Source organism: Schistocerca nitens, chromosome 7 (assembly GCF_023898315.1).
Source record: "Schistocerca nitens isolate TAMUIC-IGC-003100 chromosome 7, iqSchNite1.1, whole genome shotgun sequence".
Lineage (NCBI taxonomy): Eukaryota > Metazoa > Arthropoda > Insecta > Orthoptera > Acrididae > Schistocerca > Schistocerca nitens.
In genome coordinates, this window is record NC_064620.1 from 362,285,857 (window position 1) to 362,304,797 (window position 18,941).

At 41.2% G+C, this 18,941-nt stretch overlaps 1 protein-coding gene across 1 annotated transcript in view; it reads right to left on the reverse strand.

Annotated features, from left to right (window-relative positions):
* Positions 1-8,316: 8,316 nt before the first annotated feature.
* LOC126195636 (uncharacterized) overlaps positions 8,317-18,941 on the reverse strand; it is a 49,611-nt gene continuing 38,986 nt past the window's right edge. The window contains exons 3-4 of the mRNA XM_049934260.1: positions 10,769-10,868; positions 8,317-8,448 (exon numbers count right to left, since the gene is read on the reverse strand). Of these exons, the coding sequence (XP_049790217.1) occupies positions 8,317-8,448; positions 10,769-10,868 (232 nt within the window). The remainder of the gene's footprint in view (positions 8,449-10,768; positions 10,869-18,941) is intronic.

The window sequence follows — 18,941 nt, forward strand, 5'->3', positions numbered from 1 at the left end:
ACGGGGGAGGTGACCTTGAGAAAATGATTAAATAACCAACGAAAGGAGAACATTCGACGATTCGGGACGTGGAATGTCAGATGCTGGTATGTGTCAGTGAAGCTAGATGATCTGAAAAGGGAAAATCAAACGCCCAATCTACAGTAGGGGTCAGAGCATTGAAATGGAAAGGACATAAGGTGTTGTGGTCAGATGAGTATAAAGTAATACCAACAGCAGCAATAGATGGTATAACGTCAATAGGATTCGTTATGAATAGGAAGGTAGGACATAGAGTATGTTACTGTGAACAGTTAAGTGATAGGACTGTTCTTATGAGAATGGACAGCAAACCAAAACTGACTACGATATTTCAGGTATACACCCCAACGTCATGGGCTGAAAATGAATAGACGGAGGAAGTGAGAGGACATTGAAAGAGTAATACACTACATAAAGGGGGACAAAAATCCAATAGCCATGGAGGGAAAGAGTAGAAGAATAGGTTACAGGAGAATAAGGGCCTGAAACAATGAATGAGAGAGGAAAAAGACTGAGTTCTGTAACAAATTTCAGCTAGGAATATTAATGGCCTGTTCGAGAATCACAGGAAGAGGAGATATACCTGGAAAGGCTGGATGATACGGGAAGATTTCAGTTAGAATACATCATGCTCAGTCAGACATTACGAAACCAGATACTGGATTGTAAGATGTACCCATGAGCAGATATATACTCAGTTCATACTGTAGTAGCGATGAAGATTAGTCTGAAGATTAAGAGATTAGCTCAGTAGGCAGTAAAGTTGAAGAGCAATGGACACATCTAAAAAGGGCAATCACACAAGTTGGAAAGAAAGACATAGGTACAAAGAATGTAACTACGAAGAAAACATGGGTAACAGAAGAAATACTTTACCTGATCAATGAAAGAAGCAGAAAGAAGCAATTACTCATTGAGGGATACAGAAATACCTGTCGCTGAGGAGGGAAATAAACTGGAAATACAGGGAAGCTAAGATGAAATGGCTGCATGAAAAATGTGAAGAAATCTAAAAAGACATGACTGTCGGAAGAACTCACTGAGCATTCAGAAAAGTCAAAACAGCCTTCGGTGAAAATAAAAGCAAGGGTGATCAAAGTAAGAGTGCAACGGTAATTCCTCTATTAGCTGCTGAGGAGAGAGCGGGTGGGTGGTAAGAGTACATGGAAAGCCTTTATGATGGGGAAGATTTGTCTGATGTGATAGAAGAAGACGATGAGATACGTGATCCAGTATTAGAATTTAAGATAGCTTTGGAGGGCCTAAGATCAAATTAGGCATAAGGGATTGATAACATTCCATCAGAACTTCCAAATTCTTTGCAGTAAGTGACAACAAAAAGTCTATTCACCTTGGTGTGTAGAATGTATGTCTCTGGCGACATACCATCTTACTTTAGGAAAATATCATCCACACAACCCCGAAGACTGCAAGAGCTGACAAGTGCGAGAACTAACAGCTCTTGCATCCAAGTTGCTGACAAGAATAATATACATAAGATTGGAAAAGAAAATTGAGGACGGGTTAGATGACGATTAGTTTGGCTTTAGGAAAGGTAAAGGTAGCAGAGAGGCAATTCTGACGCTGCGGATGATAATTGTGCCAAGACTAAGGAAAATTCAATACACTTTCATAGGATTTGTCGACCTCGAAAAACTGATCGACAAAGTAAAATAGTGCAAGATGAACGAAATTCTACGAAAAATAGGGGTAAGCTATAGGGAAGGATGGGTATATACTACATGTAAAAAGCCAAGAGGGAACAATAAGAGTAAACGTGTAAGAGCGAAGTGTTTGGATTAAAATGGATGGTAGACATGGATGTAGTCCTTCGAACTTACTTTTCAATCTGTACATCGAAGAAGCAATGGTGGAAATAAAACAAAGTTTGAGGAGTGCAATATAAATTCATAGTGAAAGGATATCAACGATACACTTCACTGATGAAATTGCTATCCTGTGTAAACGGAAGAAGAATTACACGATCTGCTGTATGGAATGAACAGTCTAATGAGTACGGAGTATGGATTGAAAGTAAACTGTACAAAGACGAGAGTAATGAGAAGTAACAGATACCAGAACAGTGATAAACTTAATATCAGGGTTGGTGGTCACGAAGTAGATGAAGTTAAGAAATTCTATTACTTAGCAAAATAATCAGTGACAGATGGAGCAAGAAGGACATCAAAAGCTGACTAGTATTGGCAAAAACGGCATACCTGGCCAAGAGAAGTCTATTAGTATTAAACATAGGCCTTAATTTGAGGAAGAAATTTCTGAGAACTGCATTGCATGGTACTGAATGATGGGCTGTGGGTAAATCGGAACAGAAGAGGATCGAAGCATTTGAAATGTGGTGCTACAGACGAATGTTAATAATTAGGTGGACTGATAAGGTAAGCAATGAGGTGGTTATGCAAAGAATCTGACGGGGAAGGAGTACTTGGAAAGCGCTTACAAGGAGAAGGGACAGGATGATAGGACATCTGCTAAAATGTCAGGGAATGACATCCATGTTGTCAGAGGGAAATGTACAGTGCAAAAACTGTAGAGGAAGACATAGATTGGAGTTCATGCGCAAATAATTGAGGACATAGGTAGCAGGTACTACTGTCAAACGAAGAGGTAGGCACAGGAGAGGAAGTCGTTACAGGTCGCATCAAATCAGTCAGAAGATTGATGACTCAAAAAAAAAAAAGAAAAAGAAACACTGAACTGTTACCGGTGAAGTCTACTAGTATTAAACATAGGCCTTAATTTGAGGAAGAAATTTCTGAGAACAGCATTGCATGCGACTGAATGATGGGCTGCGATTACGTCCCACAAAAGTTGAAAAATGGTTCAAATGGCTCTGAGCACTGTGGGACTTAACTTCTGTGGTCATCAGTCCCCTAGAAACTAGAACTACTTAAACCTAACTAACCTGAGAACATCACACACATCCATGTCTGCTGTAGGATCGGAACCTGCGGCAGTAGCTGCCGCGTGGTTCAGGACTGAAGCACCTAGAACCGCTCTGCCACAGCGGACGGCTAATTCCACCGGGAAGGAGGTACACGGCTCGTATTTCTGTAGTTCAACCATGCCTAGACGGTCAATATAGCGGTTCAATCGCGTCCGCATTGTTACTTTTTGACAAGAAAGGGCTCTCAACAAGTGAAGTGCCGGGCGTCTCGGAGTGAACCAAAGAGATGTTGTTCGGACACGAGGGAGATACAGAGAGGCAAGAACTGTCGATGACATGCCTCGCTCGGGCCGCCTAAGGGTTACTAGTGCAGTGGATGACCGCTACCTACAGCTTAAGGCTTGGAGGACGCTGACAGCAATGCCACAGGACGTCGTGTTACGACTCAAGTTCTGCGCAATAGGCTGCATGATGCGCAAATTCACTGCCGACGTCCATGGCGAGGTCCATCTTTGCAACCACGACATCGTGCAACGCGGTACTGATGGACCCAACAACATGCCGAATGGACCGCTCAGGATTGGCATCACGTTCTCTTCACCGACGAGTGTCACATATTACTTTAATCAGACAATCGTCGGAGACGTGTTTGGAGGCAGCCCGGTCAGATTGAACGCCTTACACACACTGTCCAGTGAGTGCAGCAAGGTGGCAGTTCCCTACTGTTTTGGGGTGGCATTATGTGGGGCCGACGTACACAGCTGGTGGTCATGGAAGGCACCATAACGGCTGTACGAAACGTGAATGCCATCCTCCGACCGACAGTGCAACCATACCGGCAGCATATTGGCGAGACATTGGTCTTCATGGATGACAATTCGCGCCCCCATCGTGCACATCTTGTGAATGACATCTTTCAGGATAGCGACAGCGCTCGACTAGAGTGGCCAGCATGTTCTCCAGCCATGAACCCTATCGAACATGTCTGGGACACATTGAAAATGGCTGTTTATGGACGACGTGATCCATCAAACACTCTACAACGAATCGCCGTTGAGGAGTGGGACAATCTGGACCAACAGTGCCTTGATGAACTCGTGGATAATATGCCATCAACGCAAGAGGACGTGCTAGTGGGTATTAGAGGTACAGGTGTGTACAGCAGTCAGGGCCGCCACCTCTGAAGGTCTCGCTGTATGGTGGTACAACGTGACATATGTGGTTTTCATGAGCAATAAAAAAGACGGAAATTTTCTGTGCAGGTTCCGGTACTTTCGGAACCGAGGTAATGCATAACTGTTTGTGACGTGTGTAGTATGTAGTTTGTGGGGGGAGGGGGGGGGGGAATACTCTCGGATCTCAGAGTATGCATAATTGCGAAAGAAAACCTTTCCATCATACACTGAAGTGACTAAGGTCATTGGATAGCGATATGTACATATGCAGATGGAGATAGTGTCACGTACACAAAGTATAAAACTGTAATGCATTGGCGGAGCTGTATTTGTTCTCAGGTGATTAATGTGAAAATGTTTCCGATGTGTTTATAGCCGCACTACGTGAATTAAGAGACTTTGAACGCGGAATAGAAGTTAGTTTGAGAAGCGTGGGACATTCACATTTGAAAATCGTTACAGAATTCAGTATTCCGGGATACACAGAGTCAAACGTGTGCTGAGAATAGCAAATTTCAGGCATTACCTCTCACCACGGGCAATGCAATGCCCGACAGCGTTCACTTAACGACGGAGTTTCCGTAGAGTAGTCACTGCCACTAGGCAAGTATCACTACGTGAAACAACCTCAAAAATCAGTGTTGGACTACGACGTGTCTATAGGACAATGGCGCGAAACTTGGCGTTAATGGGCCATGGCAGTAGAAGATACAACGCGAGCACCCCCGCTGACAGCACAACATCGACTGCTGCTCCCCTCCTGTGTTCGTGACCATATTGCTTGGACCCTGCACGTTGCAAAAGCTTGATCTGGTAAGATGAGTCCCTGTTTCAGTTGGTGGGTGTCTAGAGTGGCACAGACCACACGAAGACGTGGCCCAAGTTGTCAACAGAGCACTGTGCAAGCTGGCGGTGGGCCCAAAACGGTTTTGGGTGGTTTTTATATGGAATAGACTGGGTCCTCTGGTCCAATTGAACCGATCATCGAGTGGAAATGTTTGGCTACTTACAGATTATTGGTAGTCACTCATGAATTTCATGTTCCCAAATCGCTATTTTTATGGTTAACAATTGTAACGGAAACTATTGAAGGGATTTATTACAACGAAGTATGTGGTACCCTCCTAATTCAACCAGTGTAACTAGCAATTATGATAATAGAAAAGTACTTGAGTATGTTAGGAATGATTGTATAACATGTCTACATGAACAGTCAATCCATTAAAATATAATTAATAACTGACCCACACAAAAGTTAACATCATTCGAGCACTGATACAGCAGATGTCATTATGTAAAAACACTATATTCAACTGAAATAATTAATATGAAATACGAATAATATTGGTCAACTTACGTATTTTCGATATCCTTAAATAAGAATTACCCACTGAAACCTATTTATTCACTAGGACTGTTTTCACTCACTATTCACGTAAACACATCTATTTTAAACGAGAACCACTGTAAGTTTTAATAATTCACATTATTTACTTATGTAACAAATGAGAGAAGTCAATAGATGTAGCTTTGAAAAACGGTCTTTCTGCAACAAAGAATTTTTCTGACAAGTTGAGAAATCTGTCTGTCATTTTAATGACCGGTTAAATTATGTCACTCGATGTAAATTAATAACTTTTTTGCACAAATTACGATAACAGATGGATGTCTGACTTATAAACCACATCTCTTCTTAGTAGTTCTTCGACGAGGTTATAAATACAAGCAGCAAGAAGCCTCGTCAGCTCAGTCTTGACAGAACTTTTGTAAAGTGTGTATTTTATTGTCTTATGTGGAAAAACAATGAAAATATGTTGTAAGAGAAGTGTTACTCTGTACAATGACAACGTCTTTGGGTGGTCAGCGGAGTTAAGATGGCTACCATGCCAATAAATAATTGAAGTTCACTTATGCTGTCGTTCATTATTTATCAACAAGCAGATCAACAACACGGTACCTCATCTTTTTACCCCTAGACGAATACATGTAGAGCCAACATTAACATCAAGCTACAACAGTGAATCAGCCAGCAGCAGCAGCAACCACTACAATACAATTTAATGGCGCCAACCCAATTCTCTACATCATGTGCTAACAAGCTTCGTATATTGGAGTGATATACTGCGAATATAGGAATATCAACGATTGGGCGACCATTATACAATGCACTCTGTTAACAGTCCGCAGTTGTTTGCGATTTGTTTGAGGAACATTCTGGACAGTTAGAGTTGATGGTTTGGCTACCGAGATCTCCCAGCATGGGACGTAATCGAGAGATGAGTTCGTGTACAAAACTCTGCACTGACAACAATTTCCCAGTTATGTATGGCTCAACATTTCTACAGGAGACTTCCAGTGAACTCTGAGGTCCATGCCACGCCGTGTTGCTGCGTTTCGCCGGGCAAAAGTAAGTGTATCCCATGACTTTTTTTCACTTCGACATTGTAAAGATCTTAGTTTTATCTCAACTGGTATCTACGACTGTTTCCTAACCAAACAGTTGAAGCGTAGCCTTCGTTTGATTGGCAGTGTGTGTGTGTGTGTGTGTGTGTGTGTGTGTGTGTGCTGGTTGAGGGGCCTATACTGTGCAACATGATGCTGCCTGCTCTCGTCGAGTTCCTCAAGTGTGGAACAACATTCGGTGGGGCAGCGCTGTGAAGCACTTTGCAGAATCTGCGACGCGTCATAAAGCCATACGATGATGCATGTTGTTGGAAAGAATGAACTTGTTGCTTTCAATCGGACAAACTCTACGCTTCAGCGAGTTGGTTGGAAAATCTTGCAGTGTTCTCCGTACAACCAAGATCTTTCAACGTGCGATTTTGACATCTTTGGAAACCTAGAGGAAGACGTGCATGGACGTCGGTTTCTGTCGGGCAAGAAAGATGGGTGCCGTTCTGGAGCCGTCAGCGACAGACTGTGTTCTACAAAACTGGAACTGATCGTCTCATCTCCCAGTTGGATAAATGTCTTACAGCGGGTGGGTACTCCTGAGTGGAATCATTCCATGGTCCCGTTGTGGCGGATGTTCGGTTCCCATTTCACTGGCCCTCATAAGTGCAGCCATCCAGGACGGCTGGTACACCGGCCTTCGTCGTTAATCCGCCACCTTTGTCGTTAAATCGCGTGGTACATTCGACCAAACGCCAGCGCACCTCCCCAGATCCCAGATGCGGCGTGCTAACGTGCGCTACTATACGGGCAGATCACTGAATTACGCACATAATTCTTTTTAATTAAAACTGTATGTCAGTGCTATATATGTAAAGCGTGTGTAATATCCTCAATGAATTTTCATTATTACGTTACTAATTGGTTAAAATGTATCGCATCAGCATGCTCTACCTAGACAAAAACTGTAACACTTTCAAATATAACACAAGAAAGGGAAAAATATCATCACAAACCGCTTCTCAACATGACTTACTAGAAATAAGGAGTAAACAAATCAGCAACAGCTTAAAAGTGTTAGACAAGTTATCCGTGGAAATTATTGTTCTGGCTAACGATAGTTCATTTCTTTCAGGAATAATTTAAATCTATTACATTTTGAAGTTTCATCGATTCTACTCATAGATAAGATCTGTGAGAATTATATGAAATAGATTGAAGACCACTGAGGAACTCTACAGTTGTTGCACAAAAGACGCACACGTTATAAAACGTTTGCCGCAAATATGATACGTGAAACTCAGTGACAAAAGCCTTCTAAGTGTCGTGTCTATCCAGAGGTCATTATAATATCTAAGTGTCGTCTCGATCCAAAGGTAATTATTGTTTAATAGTGTCATAAAACATTAATCGCGTTAAAATAATGCACTCTCCAACTCTTCCATCCATACGACCAGACTGACATTTATCATTGTTCCACTTTCACATCATACCCATTACTAGCAACGCTGTCTATAGTGTTTGTGAATAGTAGTTGATTAACAGATTGATGTTTTCCTAACAGTAAAATGAATTTGTGGCTACCCAAATATGTTTTTTTGTTTTCTAGTTGGCTCATTGTATCGAAAATCTTTTGAGCAGAAATCTGTACAGTTGTAATTATTTTTACATCGTCGGATAAACTCAAATGCTCCATACTAAAATGAATTACTGAAAGTGTAAGGGATGCAGTTTCATGCATTCCGTAACATGCTCCCCTCTGGGAACCTAAATGTATTCGGAAATGAAGGTGGGTGATGAATAAAAACTGTGTGATTTCGCAGGTCAGATTATTTTCTGTGATTTACTCACTTCTGTAATAAGGTCGTCCCCAAACCAGCAGTAAATGAAGAGCTCAGCTAACATAGTAGACAAGTAACAGCCGAACTTCCCAACCTGCTGCATACCATCCGCACTCTGGAACAACATAAAAAGAAATGCTACACAGGCTGAAACGAGGTTTCATCATCTTTGAACTTTATGGAGATATAAGTACAGTGAGCAATGAAAAGTAAACAAGACTGAAGAGTTTTGTCTGAACTACTATCACGCTATAGAATCCTTTCAAAATGATTGTGTCTTTATGTTGCATTCAGATAAGTAAAAAAAGAACGTACTTGCGTCAAAGAAATCTTTGGATGGTTTATAACGAATGGAAACACGTAAAAACTTGTAGAAATTTGATGTTATATATGCTCCTTCTCAAAAGTGCAGAAATGTGTGACTGATTTGTAACGTGGCTGTTCGTCTTTTGAAGGTGATTTGCTAGAGAGACGTTCAGAAGCGCCACTATAGATGAAAAAATTGAAAAACTGCCCAATTCTCAAATGTGTGTGAGTTGCACAGTTTCAACAGTTGAGGGAAGACGGTGAACATTCACAAGAACAAACCAATGAGCAGTTTAAACAGACACAAGACAAGATACGATGATTATCACCCGAGCTCGAAAGAAATAAAAAAGGATTCTCAACTAATATTTTACGATATTGCCAACCGATTACAAGTTTTAGAAATCGACATTGAGCAAATCAAAAACACGCAAAAAACCGACCTCGCAGAAATACTGGCGAAAATTAGCAAGGCCTTCCCCTACGAAGTAAAAGAGCAGACCACATAATTACAAAAGTATGTCAAAGAAATTTCCGAAAAAATTGAAACCTGACACTTACGATCAGAATTATGGAAAGAACAAATAAGTAGCAGCGCCCAACAAATAGACGAACTATGCAAAAAATGAAAAATTTTTCTGCTAAAAATGATCGAGATTCCGATGACGACAGAGTGCCTGTGCACTTCGCGGACACAACCTAATGCTAATGCTCGAAACATTTCAAGGAAAATCAGTAAACAACGAAAGAATGACAATACAACCATAGTCACAACTTTCGCACATAATCAGTACAAAGCAGTAATGAACTTTAATGGTGCAGAAATTAATCTAACAATCTTGGATCAACATGTCGTTTTAAAATTTGAAATTTGTTAAGTTCTCAAGAAGAAGAGATCAACCGCCTCTGTTTTGTGTGTACGATTCTTTTCAATGTTCACCCCATTATGTTGACAGTAGTACAGCTTATCATTGCACAAACATCGACAGTTACGAGAAGGTAATCAATTTAAGTACACTAATCCAGCAGAAGATCGAGGAAACAGAGAATGGTGATGAACATGACAGGAAAGAACATAGCGAAATTTTACAAGAACGTAGGGTAGTGTTTACAGTCGTTACTAAAACAGACAATTTTCGACGAGTGTAAAAATTCATATTGCACAAGACGTTAATATGTTACAGAAGGTATTATGGTGGTCAGTGAATGACTTCTTGTAACATTACTGATATTGAAACTTCACCACTGCTGACAACTTGGGTCGTGGTTGACAGAAGACTATTTTCTATGATGGTCGCTTTGTCAAACTATTGTTAATGGTCCACTGCAAGAGGAGTTTCTGTTGGTCGCTTGTCCCGACTCCAAACACTATTTGACGTTTCACTTAAGGATGAGTGCATAGAAATGTGATCATGTTGCAATAAACTGTGAAGTAAATCAGTCTCCCAATTACTGCTGGGCTTTTTAAAGTTTTCTATATCTCCTCCTTCCAGTCGAACCTTTGAATGGTCCCTTCTGGTGGAGTTTCAGCGAACGTCGATAGTAAACAGACATACTTACTATCATTCCACAGCAAGTTTCTGACTTGCGTGTTTTCATTTGTAGTACAGTACTAGACAGAAAACTTTTTCTTCTTTCTTCACAGTATCAAAATTTGGAAGGAGCGCTCGAGAATGCTGTTCTTTCAACAGTGAACAGACTGTGTGTGGCTTGGTGAGTCATCTATGACAATAGTGGCAGCCTTGTACGGTAATTAGGAGAGCAAACTTTGTGAAACCCACCTTCTGCAATCTCTCTGCACACTATGACAGCTTCATTTGTGTAGGTCCCAAGTGTAGCTCATGGTTCAAATCAAATGGTTCCAAGCAGTATGGGACTTGACATCTGAGGTCATTAGTTCCCTAGAATTAGAACTACTTAAACCTAACTAACCTAAGGACATCACACACATCTATGCCCGGGGCAGGATTCCAACCTGCAACGGTAGCAGCAGCATGGTTCCGGACTGAAGCGCCTAGAACCGCTCGGCCACAGTGGCCGACTATAGCTCATGACCAGGCCTCTCTTTCAACAACTTCTCAGCTCCTACATATCCTTATATTTTGCAGTGACACGCCGTGTTCACTCACCGTAGCAATCTGGAACATCTGGAAGCAGGCGGCGGCACCAATGGATATGCTCTGTGCCAGCAACATGGCCCCTAGGCGCCGCTCCAGCAAGTCTGAGTTCCTGTTACAACACATAACAGAAGACTCTCGTAAGGAGCCGGTTGAGGAGCGTTGTAGATTATCGGACTAACAAACAGCGTCCGCACTAGAAAAGATTTATATCCATCATCACCTGCTTTGCTGCTTTCATATCTTGTAAACGCACACAATTCCAAAGATTAATTTAATATCTTTTACACTACAACGGCCGCATGTAACTGAAACTTTACACCATATATTATACACACGACGGCACAGAATTAATATGTGACTTTCAGAAATCAATATGCCGCGAGGACACCACCTGTTATAATGTGTGCTTCTAAATATCTAAGCGCGGATTACAAAAGGTCTTGTCTTGTTCCCGGATGACCATCACGTCGTTTCTCTGAAAGCCCACTAAGAAATGATGGATAGTGCAGGAAAATGATCAACTTGCCTTCCACCGGAATACCCGACATATACGACGGGCTACGAATTAACATTAAGTGAAGGTCAGGTTAGCTGCGTAGCCCTTCACTCTTCTGATGGGGCCAGCGCATTACTCATCACTTGTGGCCCGGCACCGGATGACTCTTACGTTTTTTGTGGACTTATTTGAAGACGAGGCAGCGTCTCAGGCTCTAAAGACGTTTCTGTAATAACGCCTTCACTTCATAACGATTAAGAACCCCCAGTATGCACATAAGCATCACAAATAACAAAAGCTTGCATATGCTGGCTACGCTTCTTGGTCATGCGTGCTGTCAGATTGCTGTCATCAGGGCAGTGTTTAGAAATGTGTGACAGACTGAAGTGAGATGTAAACACTTACAGACTTAACATACAGCACCAACGTCCACATTCAGATGTCCTTGTAATTCCGGGCATTTGTGGTTTGTGGCCATCTGAACTGGGTGCAATGACTTGGCTCCTCGAGTCCAGCTTGTAGCAGACGGCCTCACACCGTACACACAAATGAGTCTACATCCATCCTACCACTACACCGTCCAGGGAACACTTTGAGGAAAGCAGCAATGCCTTTTACTGTCATTTGAACATTACGTCTTCCGCTCCATTCTGTGGTCACACTTCGTAGACCAGTAGTAGCTCATCACTGCTAACGACAGATGTTTACTTACTGCTCCTATATGCCCTATACAACACTAAACCTTTGTTAGGAAAAACATAACTGTGCCTTATTTGTACTCAGTATCAAGATGATATTTTGCCATTCGCCGAGATAGGACGCTGGCGATCTTACCATGTACTCCATGTCCTTTCTTAGCCACATATTACTAATATACTGTTATAGATATGCCCTAGACAAGAAAGTTCCGAGTAAGGTCTTAAGGGATGGGAAGACTAATCATGTTTTAATAGCCGTGTTAGAAAACTGCTACGTAAACAAACAGGACTTCGTGTCAGGTTAAAGACAAGTGAAAACCTAGCTGACAAACAAAAGCTGAACTAAGCGAAGAAGAGTGTAAGGAGTGCAATGAGAGAATCGTTCAGTGACTTTGAAAGTAGGCCTTTGTCAGCCGATCTGAGTAAAAACCCTAAAAGGTTTAGGTCGTACGTAAAATAAGTGGTTCGATAACATATATTCACTCACTAAGTGATCATACTGGCACCGAAACCGAAGATAACAGAGAGAAGGCCGAAATTGTTTCGCGGAAGATCGTAACAGGGTCCCTCCTTTCAACCGTCGTACGAACATCGAAATGGTAGATAATGAGATAACAGATAGCGAAATAGAAAAACAACGGCAACAGCTTAGCAGTGGAAAGGCATTAGGATCAAATTCTACAAACATTGTGTGAAAGAACTGGTTCCCCTTCCAGCAGTAATTTATCGATGATCGCTTGAGCAACGAAAGGTACCGATAGACTGGAAGAAAGCGCAGGCCATTTCCGTTTTTAAGAAATGCTGTAGCACAGATGCACACAATTATAGACCTATATCACCGACGTCAATCTGTCATGGTTTTATGGAACATGTCTTAGCCTCAAGAATTAGACGGGTTTTGTAAAATTAAAAAGTGCTATACAAGAATCAACTTGGATTGCGCAAACAGAGATCCTGCGAAACTCAGCTCGTTCTGTTCCTCCATGAGACAGTGCTCATGTTAACGCCGATTCCCTTGACTTCAGAAAGGTATTTGACACCGTCCCGTTGTGTCGTTTGGTGAAAAAAATACGGGCTTGTCGAATGTCGCTGCGGATTTGCGACTGGGTTCAAGACTTCCTGGCTCATAGAGCTCAACACGTTGTTCTTAATGGAACAATATCGAAATATCGACAGACGTAAAGATAATTTCCGGCGTGCCCCAAGGAGGTGTGATATGACCGTCACTGTTTATATATATATATATATATATATATATATATATATATATATATATATATAGAGAGAGAGAGAGAGAGAGAGAGAGAGAGAGAGAGAGAGAGAGAGAGAGAGGGAGAGAGAGAGAAAGCGTAGATGATGCGGCTGTCTCTAACAAAGTAGCAACGATTTGCAGGATGATCTCCAGACAATTGATGAATGGTGCAGGCTCTAGCAATTCACCCTGAACGTAAATAAATGTAGTATATTGAACGTACGTAGGATACGAAATTCACTACTGTACAGCCATACCCTCGATGACAAACCGCTGGAAACAGTATCTACCGTAAAATATGTAGGAGCAACTATCCTGAGCGACCTTAAGTTCAATGATCACATAGCGGGAAAAGCAGACGCCAGACTCCGATTCGTAGTAAGAATCTTAAGGAAATATAGCTCAGCAACGATGGAAGTGGCTTATAAGGTGTTTGTTCGTCCGATTCTTGAGGACTGTTCGCCAATCTGGGATCCCTACCAGATAAAACTGACAAAGGCGATAGAGAAGATCAACGAAAAGCTTTGCGTTTCGTCACGCAATCGTTTGGCATGTGCAAGAGCGTTACGCAGATGCTTAACAAACACTAGTGGCAGACGTTACAAGAGAGGTGTTGTGCATACGGAGAAATTAAGAGGAGTCGTACCGCCCTAACTCGACAATGTTAAATAGGCTGTATAAATGACCAGTTTTCTCAGGAACTGTTGAGTATATAAATGTGGAGTTTTTATCGCATGTTCTCGCATGTTTTGTGACTGCATTGCTCTACAATCACTTTAAAATAACAACTGGAATAAAAGCTATGATTTTTTCCTAAACATATAATTTTTTGGTGTAAATTTTCAAAATTTTTATTTCTTGAATTTTAACTATTACTAAAGTAGAGCTACAACATCATTATAGTATCTATGTTATGTGGTAAGTAATTCATTGATGTAGATTCAGAAGTTTCAGAGAAAAAGGGGCTTTTATACTGAAAAATGTCATGTTGAGAAAATTGCGTTTAAAGAAAAAAATTTTAATATACGGCCAGCTGATTCATAAAAAAATGTCAGAATCCTCCTGGATGGTTGTCCTCAACTCCTCCTTCATCTCCCTCACCCAGTGCTGCCCTGCTTCTCTTGGGTCTGGCTTCTTTTGACATATTGTTTGTTGCAATCTCTGCCTTCATGATTCGCAGTTGGTCCAAGTCCATCACACTTTTAGTGGTGTTGTAACCTTTATGAATGTCAAGATATTGCAAAATCTGAAGTCGTCAAGAATAGCCATCATTAAAAGTAAGAACAGCATCCAAAACACCAAGTTCAAAGACTGACCTTCCAACAAATACATTTTTTGGTATCATTGACTATACAACATTATTAAATGATTCATTCGCATTTTGTGTTTTGCCTTTGAGACATTTGTTCAACAGCTCTGGTTGGGCAAGATCCTCAAACACAGGTTTCATGGTAAGCATAACAGCATTTGGTTTAGTAATTTTGTGCGAGAAAATGTCTCTTTTGCCTTCAAGTATTTACACCATTCAGTGGAACACAGGTTGTTTATTGGTTCAGCATCTGTAGACAGCTTGTGAAAATAAATTACCCAAGCAGCTCTCTTCATACCATCTAAATTATCTCTGTTAGTTCTATTAGCCTGCCATAATATTGTGTAATCTGATCGATTTGTTTATCAGTCAGTCGACGTCTTATACTTAGACCACCAGACAACTTGGTACTTCCCAACTGCTGTTTACATTGTCTCGTGCCCATCCTGTTTTGCACATGATTAATGCACTCTAGTTTTGTAATTGACAAATCACCACAGGGTTTACTCTCCACCACGATAGTGAGTCTCCATCCCCAAGAAAACTCATGTAGCGAACAGTTAGGGTCATGCTGGGAACGTTGGAACATTTTCACTGCAGAAGAAACCTCCACCCCTCCACTAGTTCCTTCATAGTTTCTCTGACAATTCATTATATACTTAGTTTGCTTGTCAGTACCCTTGCCTGCTTGCCTACATCGCTGACAGTACATGATCAACACATCAACATCCAACAGTTTCTGATTGTCGATGCTTATAATAGATGCACATGAATTATTTGACTGGAAACCTCTTTTTTGCCAGGATCCGTCGAATGATATTGCTCTGTCAGAACAACAATTTTCTGCTACAGCCTGCTCTGCTGCTACAGTCATTGACTCCATAGCACACGCCTTGACAGTACTTCTTACTATGGAGTTGTATTTGACAGATTTTGTAGGAGGGACTAGGGAGGTTCAGCAAGCCACATAGAACCCTACCAGCATAATGGCCTTTTCCTATGGATCTAAGTCCATAGAAGCATCATAGATTAGTGACAAAAAGTCCATTCTTTACACTTACTTCTGAAGTCTTGAAGGTCTTTTCGCTTTTACATTTCAAACAAATTATTTGTAAAGTGCACACCAGATCATTGCGTTGAGATAGCTTTTCAGAAATGTCAATTTCCCCTCCACATATACGACAACTCACTGTTTCACACAAAGCTGAAATAATTATATGGAGATTAATAATGATATTACTGTTTGTTTCACTGTCTGAAGCTGCGTTGTATTTTACACCTTTACCCAGCAGTTTTTTCTTGGAAGCACTTGGAGGAGTAGAAGGACTGTCACTATTTACAACCAAATTATCACGCCCTTCTGCGCTAACCACTCTTTTTACTGCTGCTATATTTGCTCTGTAGTATCTGTTTCCTTTCTTTCGTATTTTTTTAAACACTCGTTTTGGTTTAGTCATTACGAAAACTGTCACAGGAAACACAGATACTAAAACGCGGTTAGTGGATTACTGTTGTTGTCAAACACAAATAAATGTACAGTTCAAAGAGTTTACTGCGAAGTACCGCCAGTGTAGGCAACTTATGAAACGGACAGTTCTCTACAAAACAAAAGAAACCACAGCCTTCTAGACTATATAGTTCCAGAGAAAAATGCCAATATGCGAAATGATGGAAAACAAAATTGCCGGAAATGTCATTGCATTATTATTTTCAAATATTTATTTAAAATAGTAAATAACCGAATACTTCAATAAAGCCAACCCTAAATTAAGCGTGAACATCCATATTTTCACAATTCGCATAAAAGCAAAAATGTCAAATTTGGTCATTTTGGGCGGTACGACTCCCCTTAAGTACTGAAATTTCGGGAGACCACTGACCGGGAAGAGAGGGACAATATATTACTTCCCCACACATAGGTCTTGCACAGTGACAGTGAGGAGAAAACTTGAGAAACGAGAGCCAATACAGAGGCTTACCGACAATTTCGCAAGCGCTATTCGCGAGTGGAACAGAGTAGGAGGGCTCAGTTAGTGACACCAAAGGTACCCTCCGCCACACATCGTTAGGTGGGTTGCAGAGTATGATTTAGATGCAGATACAAATGCTCCGAGGCTGTAATCGTTCTTTCATGATTATTGCATAAGGCTTGCTTTCCTTAGACAGTTACAGGAGATGAGCGTTAGAGAAGGTGTTTTAAATGATGTTATACTTCGGAGACCTATACGTAACTTGAACCATTCCCTTTCACATCATACTTACTTTGTTCTTAATGCCACGAAATCGAGACTGCTCTCAGCAGCTAAGACTCCCATGACCTTCATCGTTTCCCCTTGCCACCCAAATACTGTGGTATTTTTTTCCGGGATATAACCGTTCTAGAAGTATGCAACAATTTTCATTTCAATAGGACTCGTTTATCGGTAAATATATCATCTTACACCCCTCTGCATCTGTCTGCTAGCAGTCTTAAAACTGTAAGAGGATTCTGCGTTCAAAGAGCCAGGCACAGAAAGGTTCCAACATATTTTTTGAACTTTCCCGGACATTATGATAGTCGTCCATCAAAAGAACTTTCCTGAGATGTTCTGTTCCTCTCTCTGCCATGAGCACCAGTGACCTCTGGAGGCACATCTTCAGTCCGACTCTATTCGGCTCCCTGGAACTGTTGAACGCCATAATTTGTTTCCAATAATTATCGCAAAGGATTGCCAGTCCACCTGGGTGTATCATCAGTATCCCTAGAATTTCCACACCGAAACATTAAAGAGACATTGATAAGGCAACGAGGTATCCCACTAGTAAGATGAACATATCTGTAGCGCAATTTTGATATCAAATTGAGATGCAAATTAATTTAATTTATCAATTAATCAACACAACATTGTAGCCTTATGAGTGAAAGTGTTTATGTTCTCTCTTACCAATACCTTCTTGGTAATGATCCCACACACTAGAACATTATTTTAGAATTGATAGCGCATTGGATTTACGTAGAACGCAACAAACTCCGTCCACCTTGTGCTCGATCATGCATAAAAACCACCCGTTTCTTGTTCTTAACCGTCTGTTATATCATAAAAACAGTTTCATATCTACTATACACCGATAAGGGGTGCATATGGAGGAATCTTGTGCTATTGTATGGGTGCGGGACAACAGTTAAACCCCCGGTTCACACTGTTCCTACATGAAACTGGAATGTAGCAGTTAGCAGTCTACTTCTGGTCAGCTGCATGGAGCGTTGGTCAAAGACAATGCGAGGAGATCTTTCGGTCTCTAACTTCATCCTAAGAATCCGAGAATGCCCTGTGTCTCCCATACATATAGAGAAAGATCGTAAGTTACGCACAATGATCGAAGTACTAGAGATATGTAGGTCACTGTCTGATATACTTTGGCGCATATGTTAGAGAATTAACTATGAATGAGCATACTGCGCAATCATCTACTTACATTCGCGATGGTAATCGCAAAGTAGTGGAGGGGCTGTTAAGCGATGATACAGAAATTGGTAAGCATGCTGCTGCGTCATTGGTCGGTGATGAAATTACGATAAAATTGATAAAACTGATCGCACTATCAACTATGATGCTTATTATTACAGTACATCGACGGTGTCGTTTCCTTCCCAACAGTCCAGCTACGCTGTTGCTTACAACATAATGTCAGATGTCTAGTTTCCTGAGGGAGTCAATGGACCAAACGTGTTAATGTCAGTTTGGAATCTGATACAGACGTCGAAGTCGTGGTGGAAAATAAATATATGGTGGTGCACAAAGCATGTGGAAGCAGAAGAAGCGGCTATCAAATAATGAAACAGGGTCCCTCTCCTGCAACTGATAACATGTGGGAGAAGGTTCTCGTAGAGTACATGTGATGAAACTTTACATCGGTGTGTGCAAGCGACGTTGATCAGTGGACACTTGCTCCAATGGATAAATACCTTTATATTTAATAGGGTCGCCACATATGTTCGATGCCGGCATGTAGACTGTATTTGTTTGCGATATATTGGATGAGTGAGATGTGGAAAAATCTATCCGATGAAATTAATGGAGCTTTTATAGCTCGTAATTTTTCTCTGCTGGATGGTACAGAATAACAATGATAGAATGTGTAGGTGATAGACGTGAATGTATCCAGAGGGACATGATCTGCTTCGATGTTGAGTCTTCCTAATTTCCCCAGGAAGAAACTCCACTGCAACTGAAACTTACTGGCAGATCGTGTGCCCGACCGAGACTCGAACTCGGGACCATTGCCTTATACATCGTACATGGGTGGCAGAGCTATGACGACATGTTCCCACTTCCACCGAGTGGTCAAAACACGCTCCTATAGCACTAACTCAGCTCACTCTGTTTGTAAACAGTTTGCAGAATGTGGTGTTTATTGCTCTCCCTGATGTCTGGGTAAAATTGCTA